At 37.9% G+C, this 14,536-nt stretch overlaps 1 protein-coding gene across 4 annotated transcripts in view; it reads right to left on the bottom strand.

Moving 5' to 3' along the window:
• Nucleotides 1–14,536, bottom strand: part of PATJ (PATJ crumbs cell polarity complex component) — a 296,757-nt gene that overhangs the window by 52,873 nt on the left and 229,348 nt on the right. For all 4 annotated transcript variants that reach the window (XM_033115510.1, XM_033115513.1, XM_033115512.1 and 1 more), the window contains 3 exons: nt 13,156–13,230; nt 8,968–9,085; nt 5,657–5,790 (listed from right to left, as the gene is read on the bottom strand). In XM_033115510.1, coding sequence (XP_032971401.1) covers nt 5,657–5,790; nt 8,968–9,085; nt 13,156–13,230 — 327 coding nt within the window. The remainder of the gene's footprint in view (nt 1–5,656; nt 5,791–8,967; nt 9,086–13,155; nt 13,231–14,536) is intronic.

Raw genomic sequence — 14,536 nt, 5'->3', positions numbered from 1 at the left:
TATGTCTTTGGTAAAGTTACTTAACTTATCTGTGTCTCAGTTTCTTCATCTGTAAAATGGGGATAACGCTAATATCTTTTCTGTAGGGTTGTTGTGAGGATGAAATGAGATGATACACATTCATTACACATTAAGAACAGCGTCTGAATTACTTTATAAAATTTTCATGCTAAAAAACAAGTATCTAATTATCTAGAAACAAAATCATATTTCTCAGTGTATAGGTAACACACCAAATACTCAGATGAAGGGAGCTAAGAATCTACTTTAATAAGACTGTTTAATAATAATAATAATAATAATAATAATAATAATAATAATAACTGAACTCAGTATAGACAGGCACCGGGAAAAGTCCTTTATAGTCTTTGCCTTAATTAAGCCAAATACCAACCTTAACAGGTGAATTTTGTCATCGCCACTATTTTACAAATGAAGAAGCAGATTTAGGGGTTAAGTTTCTTGTCTAAGGCCCCACAATTAAAGACCAGGGATTCTGATGCCATAGAATCAGCATCATTATTCTGCTATGTTGCCTGTTAGGTTTGATACAACACATCGTCTACAGTCTTAGGACCTCTGGCAATGGTACTCAGAGAAAGGAAAATGTGCAGAGTGAGGATCCTGGAGAAACTGTCCTCTTTCTTTCTCCACTTCATTTGTTCAATCCCAAGAATAGTTCAGGTCTGTTAATGCCCTACGATAGAAGATTTATTCTTTAAGTTTTCCTTCTCCTCTCTAGAATTCCCAAGGCTGATAATAAAGTAACCCTAATGAATGACACTAAGGAGCTATATTTTACTTCTTCTGAGGACAATGGAGATAAGACTTTTAATCAGCAATCAAGAATTTCTGCGAAGGGGGCATTGAAGGATTAGGGAGGAGTTTAAGGAATACGGTGCAAGCATAGTGAGACTCTTCAGTCTTTCATTTGGCAGAACATGCCAAGTCCTCTGAGCTGTAAGATTTCATGCAAATTACCCCTCCGGGACCAAAAAGAGGGACGGAGGGGGGAAACAGGATGATTGGCTAGACGGATGGAAGGAAATAAAATATATGAATTAATACCCTGTCTCTTTTATGCAATACACCTTTTCTGGTTTCCTGGCTGTGTGTCCCCCTCAAATTCATATGTTGAAATCCTAATGCCTAATGTGATGGTATTAGGCGGTGGGGCTTTTTAAAGGTGATTGAGTCATGAGGGCAGAGCCCTCATGAATGGGATTAGTGAGTTTATAAAAGCAGCTCCACAGAGCTCCCTTGCTCCTTTCGCCATGTGAGGATACGAGAAGCCTCCAACCAAGAAGAGGGTCCTCAATCGACCATGCTGGCACCCTGATCTTAGACTTCAGCCTCCAGATCTGGGAGACATAAATGTCTATTGTTTATAAGCCACCCAGTCTGTGGTATTTTGTTACAGCAGCCCGAATGGACTAAGACACTGGCTTATGAGAAACATAAAAACTAGCCTATATTAATTAAATCTATAAAGAGCGTACTACAACTCTACCTTTTCTACTTTCCAAAGGAAGTCCCATTTTAATAGTCCCTATTATTATTTTTCATTGGTTGATTCCCTATATTAGACCATAAACATTAAAGGCAGTGGAGTCAACTTGAATGAATGTGTGAGTACTTTGAAGACAGGGTTTTTCACTCAATTTTGTATCCTCAGCACTAAGCAAAGGGCAGCCTTTGAGCAAACATATGCAACCTATCACAGGAGAGCCACATTCACGAAAAGCAGACCTGGGAGCACATCATAAGATTAAAACAACAGAGGCAGAAATCTGTCGTTGAGGATTGGGTCCAGGTGCGCTCATAAACCTTCCCAGAAGGCTACCCTCCTCATTATCGTGGTATTTTAAAAGGTCTGTTTAGATGACCTTCTGCAAGTACATTGGGATGCTAAGTGAGATCTCCCTCTGTGATCTCAGAAACCATCTGTCTTGGCTCCAGAGACACTATTTATAGCAGATAGGACTGATGTGGTGTCAAGACCAAGTCCCAGAGGCTTAATTCCTCTAAAGACAGCAAAAATATCTGTTGGACATACAACAAAGAGGGCATGGAAACTCTAATTGGGAGGATTGGCGCAGATGCTCAAGAAGGGTCACCAGCATGCGGAACGTGCTCTTTCCCGGCACCAGAGCTGACGTAAGGATGCGTCACATAATCAAATGTGCAAGGGCAAGAGTAAAGGTACTCTTGACAGTGGGTCTCAATATGGTCCACAATTTCCTTTGGTATGCTCTCATGTTGGTTTTCCAACTTCCTGCTGGCTGGATGCACTCCCAGGACCTGACTAGATGTGACCTGGAGTGTCAATTAGATTGCATGTTCCATGTCAAGATTTGGAGGTGGGGGGGACACACAAAATAAAGATTTCACGATGGTAAACAATGGTTTTATTTGTTAAAGCACCTTCCACCCCACGCTGTTCAGCCTCACCAAAACCACATGCCTATACAGTATAGTATCGTGAGTCAGTCTTCTAGCTTTTGATGAGGTACCTGAGGTTAGGAAATAAAAGCTGTGTCTCATTTCTCATTTTTAAGTGGTGCGTATCCTTCCAAGGACAATGGGATTTACAGTCTCAAAAGGCAGAACTATATATTATGAACTTCAAGATTTTTTAAAATTTAATTTAATTTAATTTTTATTTTATTGGCTGCCTCATGTTGGCGAGAGAACCAGACAGAGTATAGTATTTAGCAAGCAGCCTCACATCCTGGGTGTGGGAGGTGACATCGGACAATGGAAGCCCTCGAGCTGGCAGGCAGGAGCAGAAGCACATGCAATATTGAAGACCCAAGAGCAGTATGGGCACACCTTCTTCAGGTTTTCTAACCAACCCACATAGAACAAAATATTAATAATAACAAAAGCAAAAAAAAAAAAAAAGCAGCTAACAAACTCATTCATCTAGGCCAGATACACTGATTAGTCTTCTGATTCCCAACGGGAAATCTAGTTCTGCCTTATTTTAAACAGTAGAAAGAGACTTAAATTTGCAATAAATCAATCAGAGGGTTCTCTTTTCTTTCTGAAAGAATTCAGTACAGAATTTCCTAAAAGTGTAATTTCTCTGGTTCATTTCAAACATAGTTTTATTTATACAGATTTAATTATTTAACATCTCTTAGGGAAAATAAGAAAACTACTGTGTTTCCCCGAAAATAAGACCTAGCCAGACCATCAGCTCTAATGCATCTTTTGGAGCAAAAATTAATACTAGACCTGGTCTTATTTTACTATAATATAAGACCTGGTCTTATATAATGTAATATAAGACTCGGTCTTATATTAATTTTTACTCCAAAAGATGCATTAGAGCTGATGGTCCCGGCTAGGTCTTATTTTCCGGGCAATGGTAGGCCTGGAAGCGAGACACACCCAATGTTCAGGATCAACCATCCTTTCGGAATATTACCCCAATGGCCTTAGTATAACAATTCCATACATATAAAATTATCTACATCTAATAAAGTCTCTGATCCTCACCGCAGCACAGAGAGTCAGGATTTTTAAGCTTAATGTGAGTGGAAACTGAGGCTTGGGGAAGGTGCATGTCATGTGCGACTGCTTACTGCGTACTACTGACCATGCTGAGCATTGTATACAGGTCATATCTTTGTCTGCTAGCAGCTTTCTAAGGTATTACTATCCCCATTAATAGATCAGAAAATAGACTCTGAGAGGTTAAAGAACCTGCCCCCGCTGGTAAAAGGTAGAGGAAATATGATGGAGCGCCAAAAGAGGAATGGTCAACCATTAGCTCAGAGATCAGCCGAGAGAGGAGAGACCATAGAAGCTGGAGAAGCCAGAAGAGATATCCTTGGGCGGGGGGACTTGGAGGAGGTACAGAATCTTAATTTCTGGGGAAGAGGGAGGGAAGAGGGCAGGAAGAGAGCAATTTTAGGGCAAGGGACCAGAGTCTGAGAGGCTGGAATGCATATGCAGTTTAGGGAACAGTGGTCTGCTCTGGTGCAGTGTTGATGGTGTGTTACTTCCTGCATATATTAGGAGCTGGCTGGAGTGCTGGCCAAAGTATTTCCATGAACTGCACAAAGACCAGATCACATATAATTAGAAAGCATTATTAAAAATACAATAAAAAAATATAGCCTAGACCAAATCACTCGAAGGGAAACTTAAGGAAGAGCTTGCCCCTTTTTTCAATAATAAAAATTGAACAGATAGCATTCCAAGTCAGACAATGAGAAATGTAGAAAAGTTCAGGGGCCTTAAGAAGGCAAAGATCCATGGTAGGGCTGAGAGCTAAAACTGGCTGTTGAGCTAGTGAAGTCCAGGTATTCTCAGTTCCATCCATGCTGATGAAAAAACACCATACCTGTATGCAGGAAGCTACACACGGCAGTTCCTGCCTGCACAGGCAAAGGGAGAATAATTCAGGAAATAAATTGTCCTGAACTCTGGAAAAAAGTTTCAACCCATCTTTAATCAAGTTGAAGGAGATGAAATCCTTTAATAAATAAACACCAGCCTCTGAGCACATTCAGGTGGTTCACTAGTAGGGTCAAACTGAACACCGGGATTCTCTAGGTCAGGCTGGAGAGTAGGACAGAGAAGGCCCATGAGCAGGAAACGCAGAAAAGGCGTCAAGACCCAGGTTTCTGTAGTATACGCGTATGCTGTTTTTGAGTTGCCTAGTGCTTTAGGGGGTTAATATTTGTTACAGAAAAATAGAAAGCGTCTCCCCATCCCTTAATAGTACTAACACAGAAACATTATATTCCCGCCAAAAATAGATATAATTATTTTACTGATCAGATCATACTTATTGTTATCTGTAAATCTGGCATATTCAATTTATTCCTTACTAAATGTAATAGGCAAAAGAAATACGAAAATATTCATTTAAAAACATGTTCATTAATAAGAGCAATTGTCTCTAGGGAGAGGCCCTGGTTGGAGTTGGGGGTAGAGGTAGAGGGCAAGGTTAGGGCAAAAGGGTAGAAGGGGTATTTATTTTTCACTTTATATCCTTTTGTGTCAATGTAACTGTATAATGTGCATGCATTGCCTATTCAAATATATATGCATTGATTATCACATTTTGAGTAAATCAAAACACACGAAGTTTTACATTTTAATGGCACTACTGATTAGTGACAATCTAAAGGTACTAAATAATCAAAGATCTATCATCCAAGCCAAAACTAACATTCTACACCAATTTTTAAAAAAACATTTTGAGTAGATGTGACCATGGTCAGAATAAAGCAAAGCCTAAATTGTTGGGGTGGAATAAATGATATATACTTTTATCTAGCATTCCATTAAATAATAATTATTATGATAATAACAATAGTTCACACTTATATTTACACATTGTTATGTGTCAGGCACCATCCTAGAAACTGTTATAATATTTCTAAATGCTGCTCTGATGTTGCTGGTCTAATAAGCATTTATAAAAAATATTCACCATCCTAGATGGAGAAGATCCTGGTAAATATTAAACACTGAGAAAAAAATTGAAAGCTGGCCAGAATATGGATACATATCCATTTATAATTATATTTTTTCCCATACCGTGAAAAAAACCAACTATTCCAAACAGTAACACATGGCCATAATGAGGCTCCAAACCAAGTGTGACAGCAGATATAGTTCACATCTAGAAACTTACCAAGGGTGTGTCTTTTCCTCCCACAATGCTGAGACCAAGCCCTGAACGTCCCTTGGATATTTCTATAATCATTTCCTGGCCAGGGACGATGGGACACGTGGCAGGGTCCACGGACAGAGGAGCCTGGAAACCACCTGGAGAAGGATTGAACACAAAATGACTGGCAAGTAGGAGGTGAAGCTCAGGTTGCACACTCCATACTTGGAGAGTGCATGGTTTTCATGTGTTTATCATTTCACTCTTTTCTTGCCAAGCAACATGAAGGAAAAAGTTGGGTCATTACTGCCCATTTACCCAGGCATGAAGAAACATGATATTCTTACGACACTTTTGAGATTAAAGCAATAACTACCCCCCCTTCCAAAATCATTTATTTTAGTTCGTAAATTTTTTAATCTTAAAATACACCATGAAAACTGGTATGGGAAAATTTAAGATGATTAAATAATTAAGTACACATAGACATGTTATAATGAGAATAAAGGCTGGTTATGACAGAAGATTCTGAGTTATGTTATAAAACATTTATCAACGTGCTTAAATCCTTCCAATTAGAATACATCATATGAATTAAGATTATAAAGTATTTAATCAATAAAGTAATGATGTAATTGAAAATAAAATATACCTAAAAATGATCCCAAATGTACACAGTGAAAAAAATGTGTTATAAGCGCAACACTCAAGAATTAATTGCTGACTCCATAACTGAAAAGCTTGTTAAAAGTATTACTGCTGTTTTATAAAGATTTACTTTTCAAAAACCATTGTGTTAGACTGGGTTTTTCTAAAAACTAGGAGAAGAGATTTACAGGCTAAGTAAAAATGTTTAATAGTACCCATTATCTAGCATAAATTCTACATATGTGCATTTTCCAGATGACTGAAACTAATCCACGGAAAAATAAAAAATTCAAAATGTTATTCTCAAGAAGCTATTATACAAATAATAGTCTCCCGAGAATGTCATTTTTTTTTTATAACAAAGTTTGACTATCATGAGTACTGATTCTTACATTGAATATTATTTAGTAAAGGGTTGATAATAGAGTGCCCCCTACTGGTCAGTGGCAGCAAATGTACAGGGGCCAAGATGAGATCCACAAAGCTCATTGAACCTACGAAGAAGCAAGGGCCAGAGGACTATGACCTGAGGGCTGAGAATGATTTTTACATTTTCAGAAGCTTGAAGAAAAAAAAAAGAAAAATCATATTTCAAGACATGTGAAAATTATATGAAATTCAAATTTCAATGTCCATAAAAAAGCTGCATTGGAACACAGCCTCACTAATTCATTTACATCTAGTCTAAGGCTGCTATCACACTACAACAGCACAGTTGAGTAGCTGCAACAGAGACCATATGGCCTGCAAGCCTTAAATATTTACTATCTGGCTCTTTACAGAAAAAGTGTGCCAATTCCTGGTATAAAACAAAAGGAAACAGGCTCTAGGTAAGACTGGGGGGGTTCTGCTCTCGTTAAGCAATAATCATAGTCTTTGTGACACAAGGGCACAGATTTTGGAGTGGCGCTGAAATAGATTTGAGTTCCCAAGAAGAAAATTAATAGGTGGGTGAAACTGAGGCTCACTCCTCATCAGTAAAATGCTGTAACCACCATCTAATAGGCTGTTAGAGGAACTAAATGTGTGCGAGGTACCCTGCCCAGGGTCTGGCATATTGTAGCATTCATGTAGTTGCTGTTCCTGACCACATGGAATTTATTAATCTAATGGTCTCTTGGTTAAGAGTGAGAAATTTAGTGACACAAACTCAGTAACAATAAAAAATGCTATATTCGAAGTAGAATATTATAAACCTAATTTGTTTCTAGATCTTTTTGCAGCATATGTATTTCATACTTCGCTTCCCATTAACTAACAATAAAAACAAGGTATACCAGTGGCACCATTTCATGGATGCTTTAAAAAGTTTATCTTCCTTTTGTAAATGACCAGGTTAGTCTCTTGAGGGAGAAGAGAGTGAACACACAGTAAGAGATACTGGAGATGGCATTTCCTTCACCTCCTTCACTTATGTCTCACCCTAGCCAGTCCTGAGTCGGTCTCGGCTTTATTTCCCCCAGAGAATCCAGCCCAAAGCCTGATGCATACCAAGCCCCCAATAAATGATTCATATGTAGATGACTGACTAAATCAAGTTTCCACAGATTAAATTATAGGATGATTAAGTTCTGTCATCAATGTATAAATGTGTGCTATATATATTGTCAAAACTCAATTGGTCTACATTGTGGTTAGCAAACTTTTTCAGTAAATGGCCAGGTGGTAAAATATTTGGGGCTTTATAAGGTATATAGTCTCTGTTGCAATTACTCAATTTTATCCTTATTGTGTAAAAGCAGCCAGAAACAATATGTAAACAAATGAGTATTCCAATAAAACTTTAAAGTGTCCATAAATGATTTTCACATAATTTTCACATCATTTTCATTAAATATTATTTTCATTTTTTTTTGACCTTTGAAAAAAAATGGGAAAACCATTTTCAGTTTGCAGACCATATAAAAGTAGATGGTGGGCCAAATTTGACCCAGAGATCATAGTTTGCTGACCACATTCATCAGGTATTTTAGTAAAAACCCAGTGCTTTAAAATAATACCTGCTTGCTAAATTTTTTTGTGACTTAATATTTATGAAAACATATGTAAAACACAAATACCATAAGGTGTCAGGCCTGCTAAATTCATGCAGTGTTATTCTTCGCCACTGGTGAGCATGGTGTTTTAAAGTGTTGTTGTTGTTGTTATTTTTCTGTAACTGACTTATATTGCATAAAAGCAAAATGGAAATACTCATTATTCATTTTGAAGTTCTATTTTCAAATGCCAGTCGTCATAACTCAAGCCAGGAATTCAGAGAGAGAAAGTGAATACCAATTTCTTTAAGCACTGAAAATTAACAATCTTCAAATAGCCCACATCAACATATGCAAAGCTAACAATTTGGCTCAATATGCTTTTTAAGAAATATTACTCATGAAATAAACACAGTCTTTTGGAGAGATTAGAGAATAATTTGTAAGCTTCAGATTCAAACAGCATTTACCGAAGGCCTTTTTTGTTCTAGTACTTTTATGTTCAACAAGCAATACGCAATCCCAATGATAGAGATGAAGAAAATGGTATAGGAAGTAAAATGACCTGCCCACGTCTCAAAGCTAAAGAAGTAGAGGAGGGGTGCACAGAGCCAAGCTTTCTGACTCCTAGTCCAGTGCTCTTTTCAGGATCCCTTGCTTTTCTAAGGTGTGATGAGTCAATTCAATTCTGCTCATAAAAAGAAATCATACCATAGCCTGTGAAGTCTGCATCTGTTGAATGGTATGATGGAGTTGGTGCTAAAGGTATCTCTTGTGAACTGAAGGAGACTTTTGTCAGATATTTTTGTTGTTTCATCTGGCACACAGCCTAAAAAAGGAAGAAAAATTTGGTGAATGGCAACGAGAAGACTTTAAAAATTGCTGTGCTGTTACCAAAACAATGGTGTACTCCAATAATGCCTTTTAAGAACTTTGAGTGGGAGAGGAAACAAGAGGCAGTTAGGATGATTTGTGTCCCATTCCCCATGCTTCCCCTTGAGCTTTGCATCTAAAATGTTATGGTGAAGAATGGATCAAGGAAGGGAAGAAGGATTAAAGCTGAAGAGATTCTATCATTGTGGTCAGATATGAAGCTGAGGCTGGGAAGCAAAACAAACATTTGTACAATTTCTACTCGTTCTGATGAAATCAACGCAAAGTCTGTAAATTTGTGCTGTGCCCATTGAAAAAGAATCTATGCTGCAGATGTTCTGAGCAAACAACACTGTCCGTCTCTCCTGGACACATTCACAATAGTCCATTATGCATCAGGGAGGTTAATTGAGCAACATGAGAGGTGGGAAGGAACGACAAACATCTACTGAAGGCCTACTAAGTGCTGGGTACACCGATTACAATTAACTCACCTAAAAGAACAGTACCTTGTTCACCTTTGGTTCCTAGTGCTTGCAACACAGTAGGGCCTCCATAAATGTTTGATGAATGAATGAATGAGTGAGCGAATAAGTGCATAGAGAGAGCAAAATTGAAGACATGGAAATTCAGAGCAGGAAATGAATTTGTAATTCAATAAAGGTACAGAGACCTTTGCTATGGGAGCTTCACAAAATTAACTTGTAATTCAGGATTTTTGTTGATGGTATCTCCAATGAATATATTAGTATTAGAAAATTAAGAAATACCAAAAGGACTCCATGCTCGCATAACAGGCAGTTAATAAATATAGATAGTGACCTGACCTGCCTTCTGGATCTGTAGTTAGCGAGGGAGCCCATCCCCAGCTGGAAGATTCTGGTGGAGGCAGTGAAGCACCAGGCTGTCCCTGGAGCCTAGAAATAGGATCAAGGTAAATGCTCCAGAACAATTAACACCTCAAGATTCTGTCAGTGAAAGGTTGTGCCTCAGTACAAGGCATTGTATCATATGTAACAACTGAAACAATGCCACCTATTGTACATCTGTATTGTGCTTTCCAGTTTTCAAAAACATTTTACATCCATGAATTCATTTAATCATGAGAACAACCTTGGAAATTAGATATTACTCTCTTTTCCAGATCAAGAACAAGAGACAAATGTTAAGTGATATATTTGAAATCACATAGCTAATTAGAGGAAGAGGTAGGACTAAAAGTTGGTAGTTGAAGACTGCTACAAGTTTAAAATGTTTACCAAACAGCTGCTAGGCAACAATTGAACAGACGTTCACTTTTTTCCTGTAGTTTTTCTATCACCATCTTTTAATAATGACTGCATACTTATAAAAAGACTTACTGAAATACGTATTTTAGGTAATTTTAAAAAGAGAGAAGTGGAAGAACACTGAGCAATGGAACCACCTAGATATCTGATTACTCTACAAGGATCAACTTTCCCAGCCTCCTCGACACTGGATGTGTCCACAGACTAAGTCCTGATCAATAGGATATAAACAGATATGAATGGTATAATTTTCAGATCATTCTCTTAAGGAGAAGTATCCTGCTTTCCCCTTCTCCCTTGCTGGAAAGTGGATGGGATATTAATAATTGGAGCAGCCATCTTAGACCAAAAAATGGATTCCATGTTTTGAGGACAATAGAGTAATTAAAATAAAGAATGGTATAGTAGTCAGATAAGAAGTGCTTAGGTCTGTGACATCATGGAGACACCATATCACCCTCAAACAGATTACACTTAGACTGTTAAGAAAAAGAGAAACTTCTTGCAGTGATTGAGCCTAACCTGAACTCATATAGCACTCAAGTCCAACTTCAGTGTTCCATCATCTCAAGAAAGAACATCAATAACAAAGGTGAATGCAAGATACAGAGTTCAATTATGAAAAAAGCATGTGAATTATAAAACGGGAAAGCACAAGAGACAGCAATTACTATAGTACGACTTTTATAATGGCAGGGAACGTATGTTCCTCATCTTTATATTCCAGGTCCATGTAGCATCCCATTTCCTTGTGCATAGTAGGTTTCCAACAGATATGGGTAGAATTTAACTCAATTAAAAAATAAGGGAACAGTGCATGGAAACCAAGGGAAATATACAAACAAGTATATATAGAGGCAGACCCGCTTGTTGGTAGGTGTGGTGATGGATGAACCATGTGCTCCCATGACTCACCCACTGACACAAAACCAACCTACTAAGTATGAAAGGGAAGAAAGACTGGATTTGCTGTTGAATGCTATTATATTTGAATATGAGAGTTGGAATGGACTTTATAAGTCATCCAACCTAACTAAATCAGAAGTTCTCAACCCTATTCTCATAATAGGAACTGCTTGGGGGCCTTTAAAATTTATGAATGCTGGCACCCCATCCGAGACCAAATAAATGAGCACCTAGGCATATGGAGCCCAGGCATGTTTCATGTTTGGTTTTTGTTGAGAGACCTCCCTTCTTCCCTTCCTCCCTTTCGCCCTTCCTCACTTCCTCTCTCCCTCCCTCCCTCCCTTCCTTTTTGATTGTTGTGAAAATTATCTGGAGAGAGACTTATTTCTTAAACCATGGATTCTTAACCAAGAAAAAATGGGTTTCTAAGAGATCCACAGAAAGAATTTAGAGAACTATAAAACCTCTGTGGCTGTATCAAAATTATACTTACCAGTGTTTTTCTGGGGAAAGGGTCTACACTTCATCAGGTCATGATAGGGGAAAAAATTACTACTCAAAAGAAGATATGAATTGCTACGTTTGCTGGTACCCACAGGCAAGTCACTTAATCTCCTTACACCTAAACTTTGTCATTTGAACAACTTAGGAGTTCAATTAATAATAGCTATTCATGTTTTTATGTCCTTTGATAACATATTAATAAACGAACAGACAGCTTCTGATTGAAAACCTTCAGGGATGGAAAATTCCATTTCTATAAGGAAGCTTATTCCATCTTGGCACAGCCCAAATGTTTCTTCATAATGAGCTGACACAGCCTCCCTGCAGGTGTTGCCCTCTGATCTCTGGGCCATTTCTCTTTTGCAGCCACAGAAAAGGCTTATAATCACTTTCCCAAAGGGTAAGGCTTTAAGTGCCATTTTTTAGCAAGGAAAGAAAGGCCAGATGATGTTTAAGATTTGCCCAAGCTCTAAAATTTTATAGTTATGTTTGATATATGTCTTGAGATAGGTAGCAGTATATAAAGTCTCAACACATAGATAGGATTTGCAAATATAATACATTATATAAGTAAAAAATCTGGTTTTCAACTTTTTTAAAAAAACTGCTTACAGGTTTTCAGTTGAACTGAATTTGGTTATTATTAAGTTTCTTTCTACACCTACTTGTTTTTGTTTAGGTCTTTAGCATATAATTTTAGAAACTTTTCAAAGGTAAGAGACTTTTCTTTGGTAAGGTTTGAAATAGCTTATATTTTCTATAAGCTCTAGTAATCACTAGTTCCTTAAACATAAAAATAGTTGGTATAGTAATACTAAATTTTAGTAGCAGAAAAGTATAAACGAGCACATAGAAATGAGAATCAGGACTTAAAAAAAAAAAACACAAGAAAAAACCCAATAGCAACAAAAGAACAAAAATTCGACAGACAGAAATTTACAGTTTTTTAAGAGAAGTTGAAACTTAAAATAAAGGAACACTAACGTTTATCAAAGTACAAGTTGTCCCATTATATATTTTTTTATTTATGACATTATGTAAAGCATGGTGCTCTCAGAATTTAAGGGCAAGTGTGTTTTCAGGGATGCCTCATTTTTAAACACTTGATTAGGGTGTTGGTACTGGCTTTGTACAGAGGATATTTCCACACACTTTGCACAGAATTGGTGATACTGCTGTGGGTTGACTTTAGGTTATAAGACATACTATAACCTCCTGCCAAATAATGAAGGATCTGATTACATTGCAATCACCTTATTTTCCTCTGGAACCTGTTTATAATGCACATCATCCCAATAGAGCAAAACCTAAAGTGCAAGTTACATACGTCATCTGTTGGGCACTCCAGTGCCTTCTGTTGATCTGCCACCACACCTTGACCAACCACCTGGGAGATATCTTCCTGAAATGTGAAAGACACAACCAGTTAGTGGCTTTGTAGGGTTCAAGCGCACTCTCTGACTTTAGCAGTCAAGCACGATTTAACAGGGCTTCGATCTCCTACAAAAATGACCAACACACCAGGCATAAAAGTTCTATTCATCCATCTGGACTAACTCTCAGAAATGAACACAAGCTTGTTATTTCCAAATGCTTTTTAGGCCCTTTCAGATCTGTGAGGCTTTAATCCTATCAGAAATCCTTTGATAGTCATTTTGGCCAGTTTTTTCTCCTTCTGTCACACCAGTAATTACTGTATCTGTATTTATACTCAATATTAAGTCATTTCAGGGTTCAAATTTTGAAATTAGAATTCTTGCCCCTTAAGATATTCAATTAGAGGCAAAAAGTACACTCTCTAAAGACACCGAGAGATACAAAGATAAGTTAGCCCTGCACCCCATGGAGAAGTGTAGCGTCCAGACTTAGGAGAGAAGTAAACTACCAAAACACACGGGAAACTGATGGATAGCTAAAGGGAAGTTCATTGAAATAAATGATGACAGTGACAAATTGACCAGAATGCTTATGTCTGCCTCCCACCACATTCAATCCTATTTTACAGGTAAATTTATATGGGAAACTATCACCTGATGGTTTACTCTAAGGCATGAACGCCTGTATTTGGCTTGGACAGAGCAGGGAACATGGAGAGAGACTGATTTGGATAGGAGAAACGCTGGGTTTACTCTGGCCCTTGGTAAATGTCTGAGAGACACCCGAGTGGCAGGTCTCGTACACAGTCAGCAGGTAGGTAAGCTATTTGGAGATGAGAAGTATAACTTGTACAGCAGAGTGTTAGGAGTCTGTGACCCTAGTTCCTTGACTTAAGAGTTCTGCAACCCTGGGCAGGTTATCTGACCTCTCCGAGTCTCAGTTTCCTTATCTATAAAATGGGAAAAGATGAGTAGATAGACTTTAGGGATGTTGAAAGGATTAAATGGAGCAATACATGAAAAGCTCTTCATATGGTACCTGGCAAATAACAGATATTTAATAAAGATGCTAATGACGATAGTTAACTAGAATCAACCTATGACAAACCAATGCTCCTAACTCTATAGGATCAGGGAAAACAATGACCTGGATAGGACACTTTCTCCTTTGGGGAATGATGGTGTACTGACAGCCCCCATCCCACCCCCATCCTGGTTTCCTTTTTGGACTACTGGCATACTGTTTTTTCAACAGGCTCCCATCAGATTTGTAACAATACAGCAGATAATCATCAGGTTATTCCCTGCCATGCATTATTACTAGGTTAGGTT

Source organism: Rhinolophus ferrumequinum, chromosome 9 (genome assembly GCF_004115265.2).
Source record: "Rhinolophus ferrumequinum isolate MPI-CBG mRhiFer1 chromosome 9, mRhiFer1_v1.p, whole genome shotgun sequence".
In the NCBI taxonomy this organism is placed as follows: domain Eukaryota; kingdom Metazoa; phylum Chordata; class Mammalia; order Chiroptera; family Rhinolophidae; genus Rhinolophus; species Rhinolophus ferrumequinum.
The sequence above is the reverse complement of the archived record's forward strand: the minus strand, read 5'-3'. Positions and strand labels throughout refer to the sequence as shown.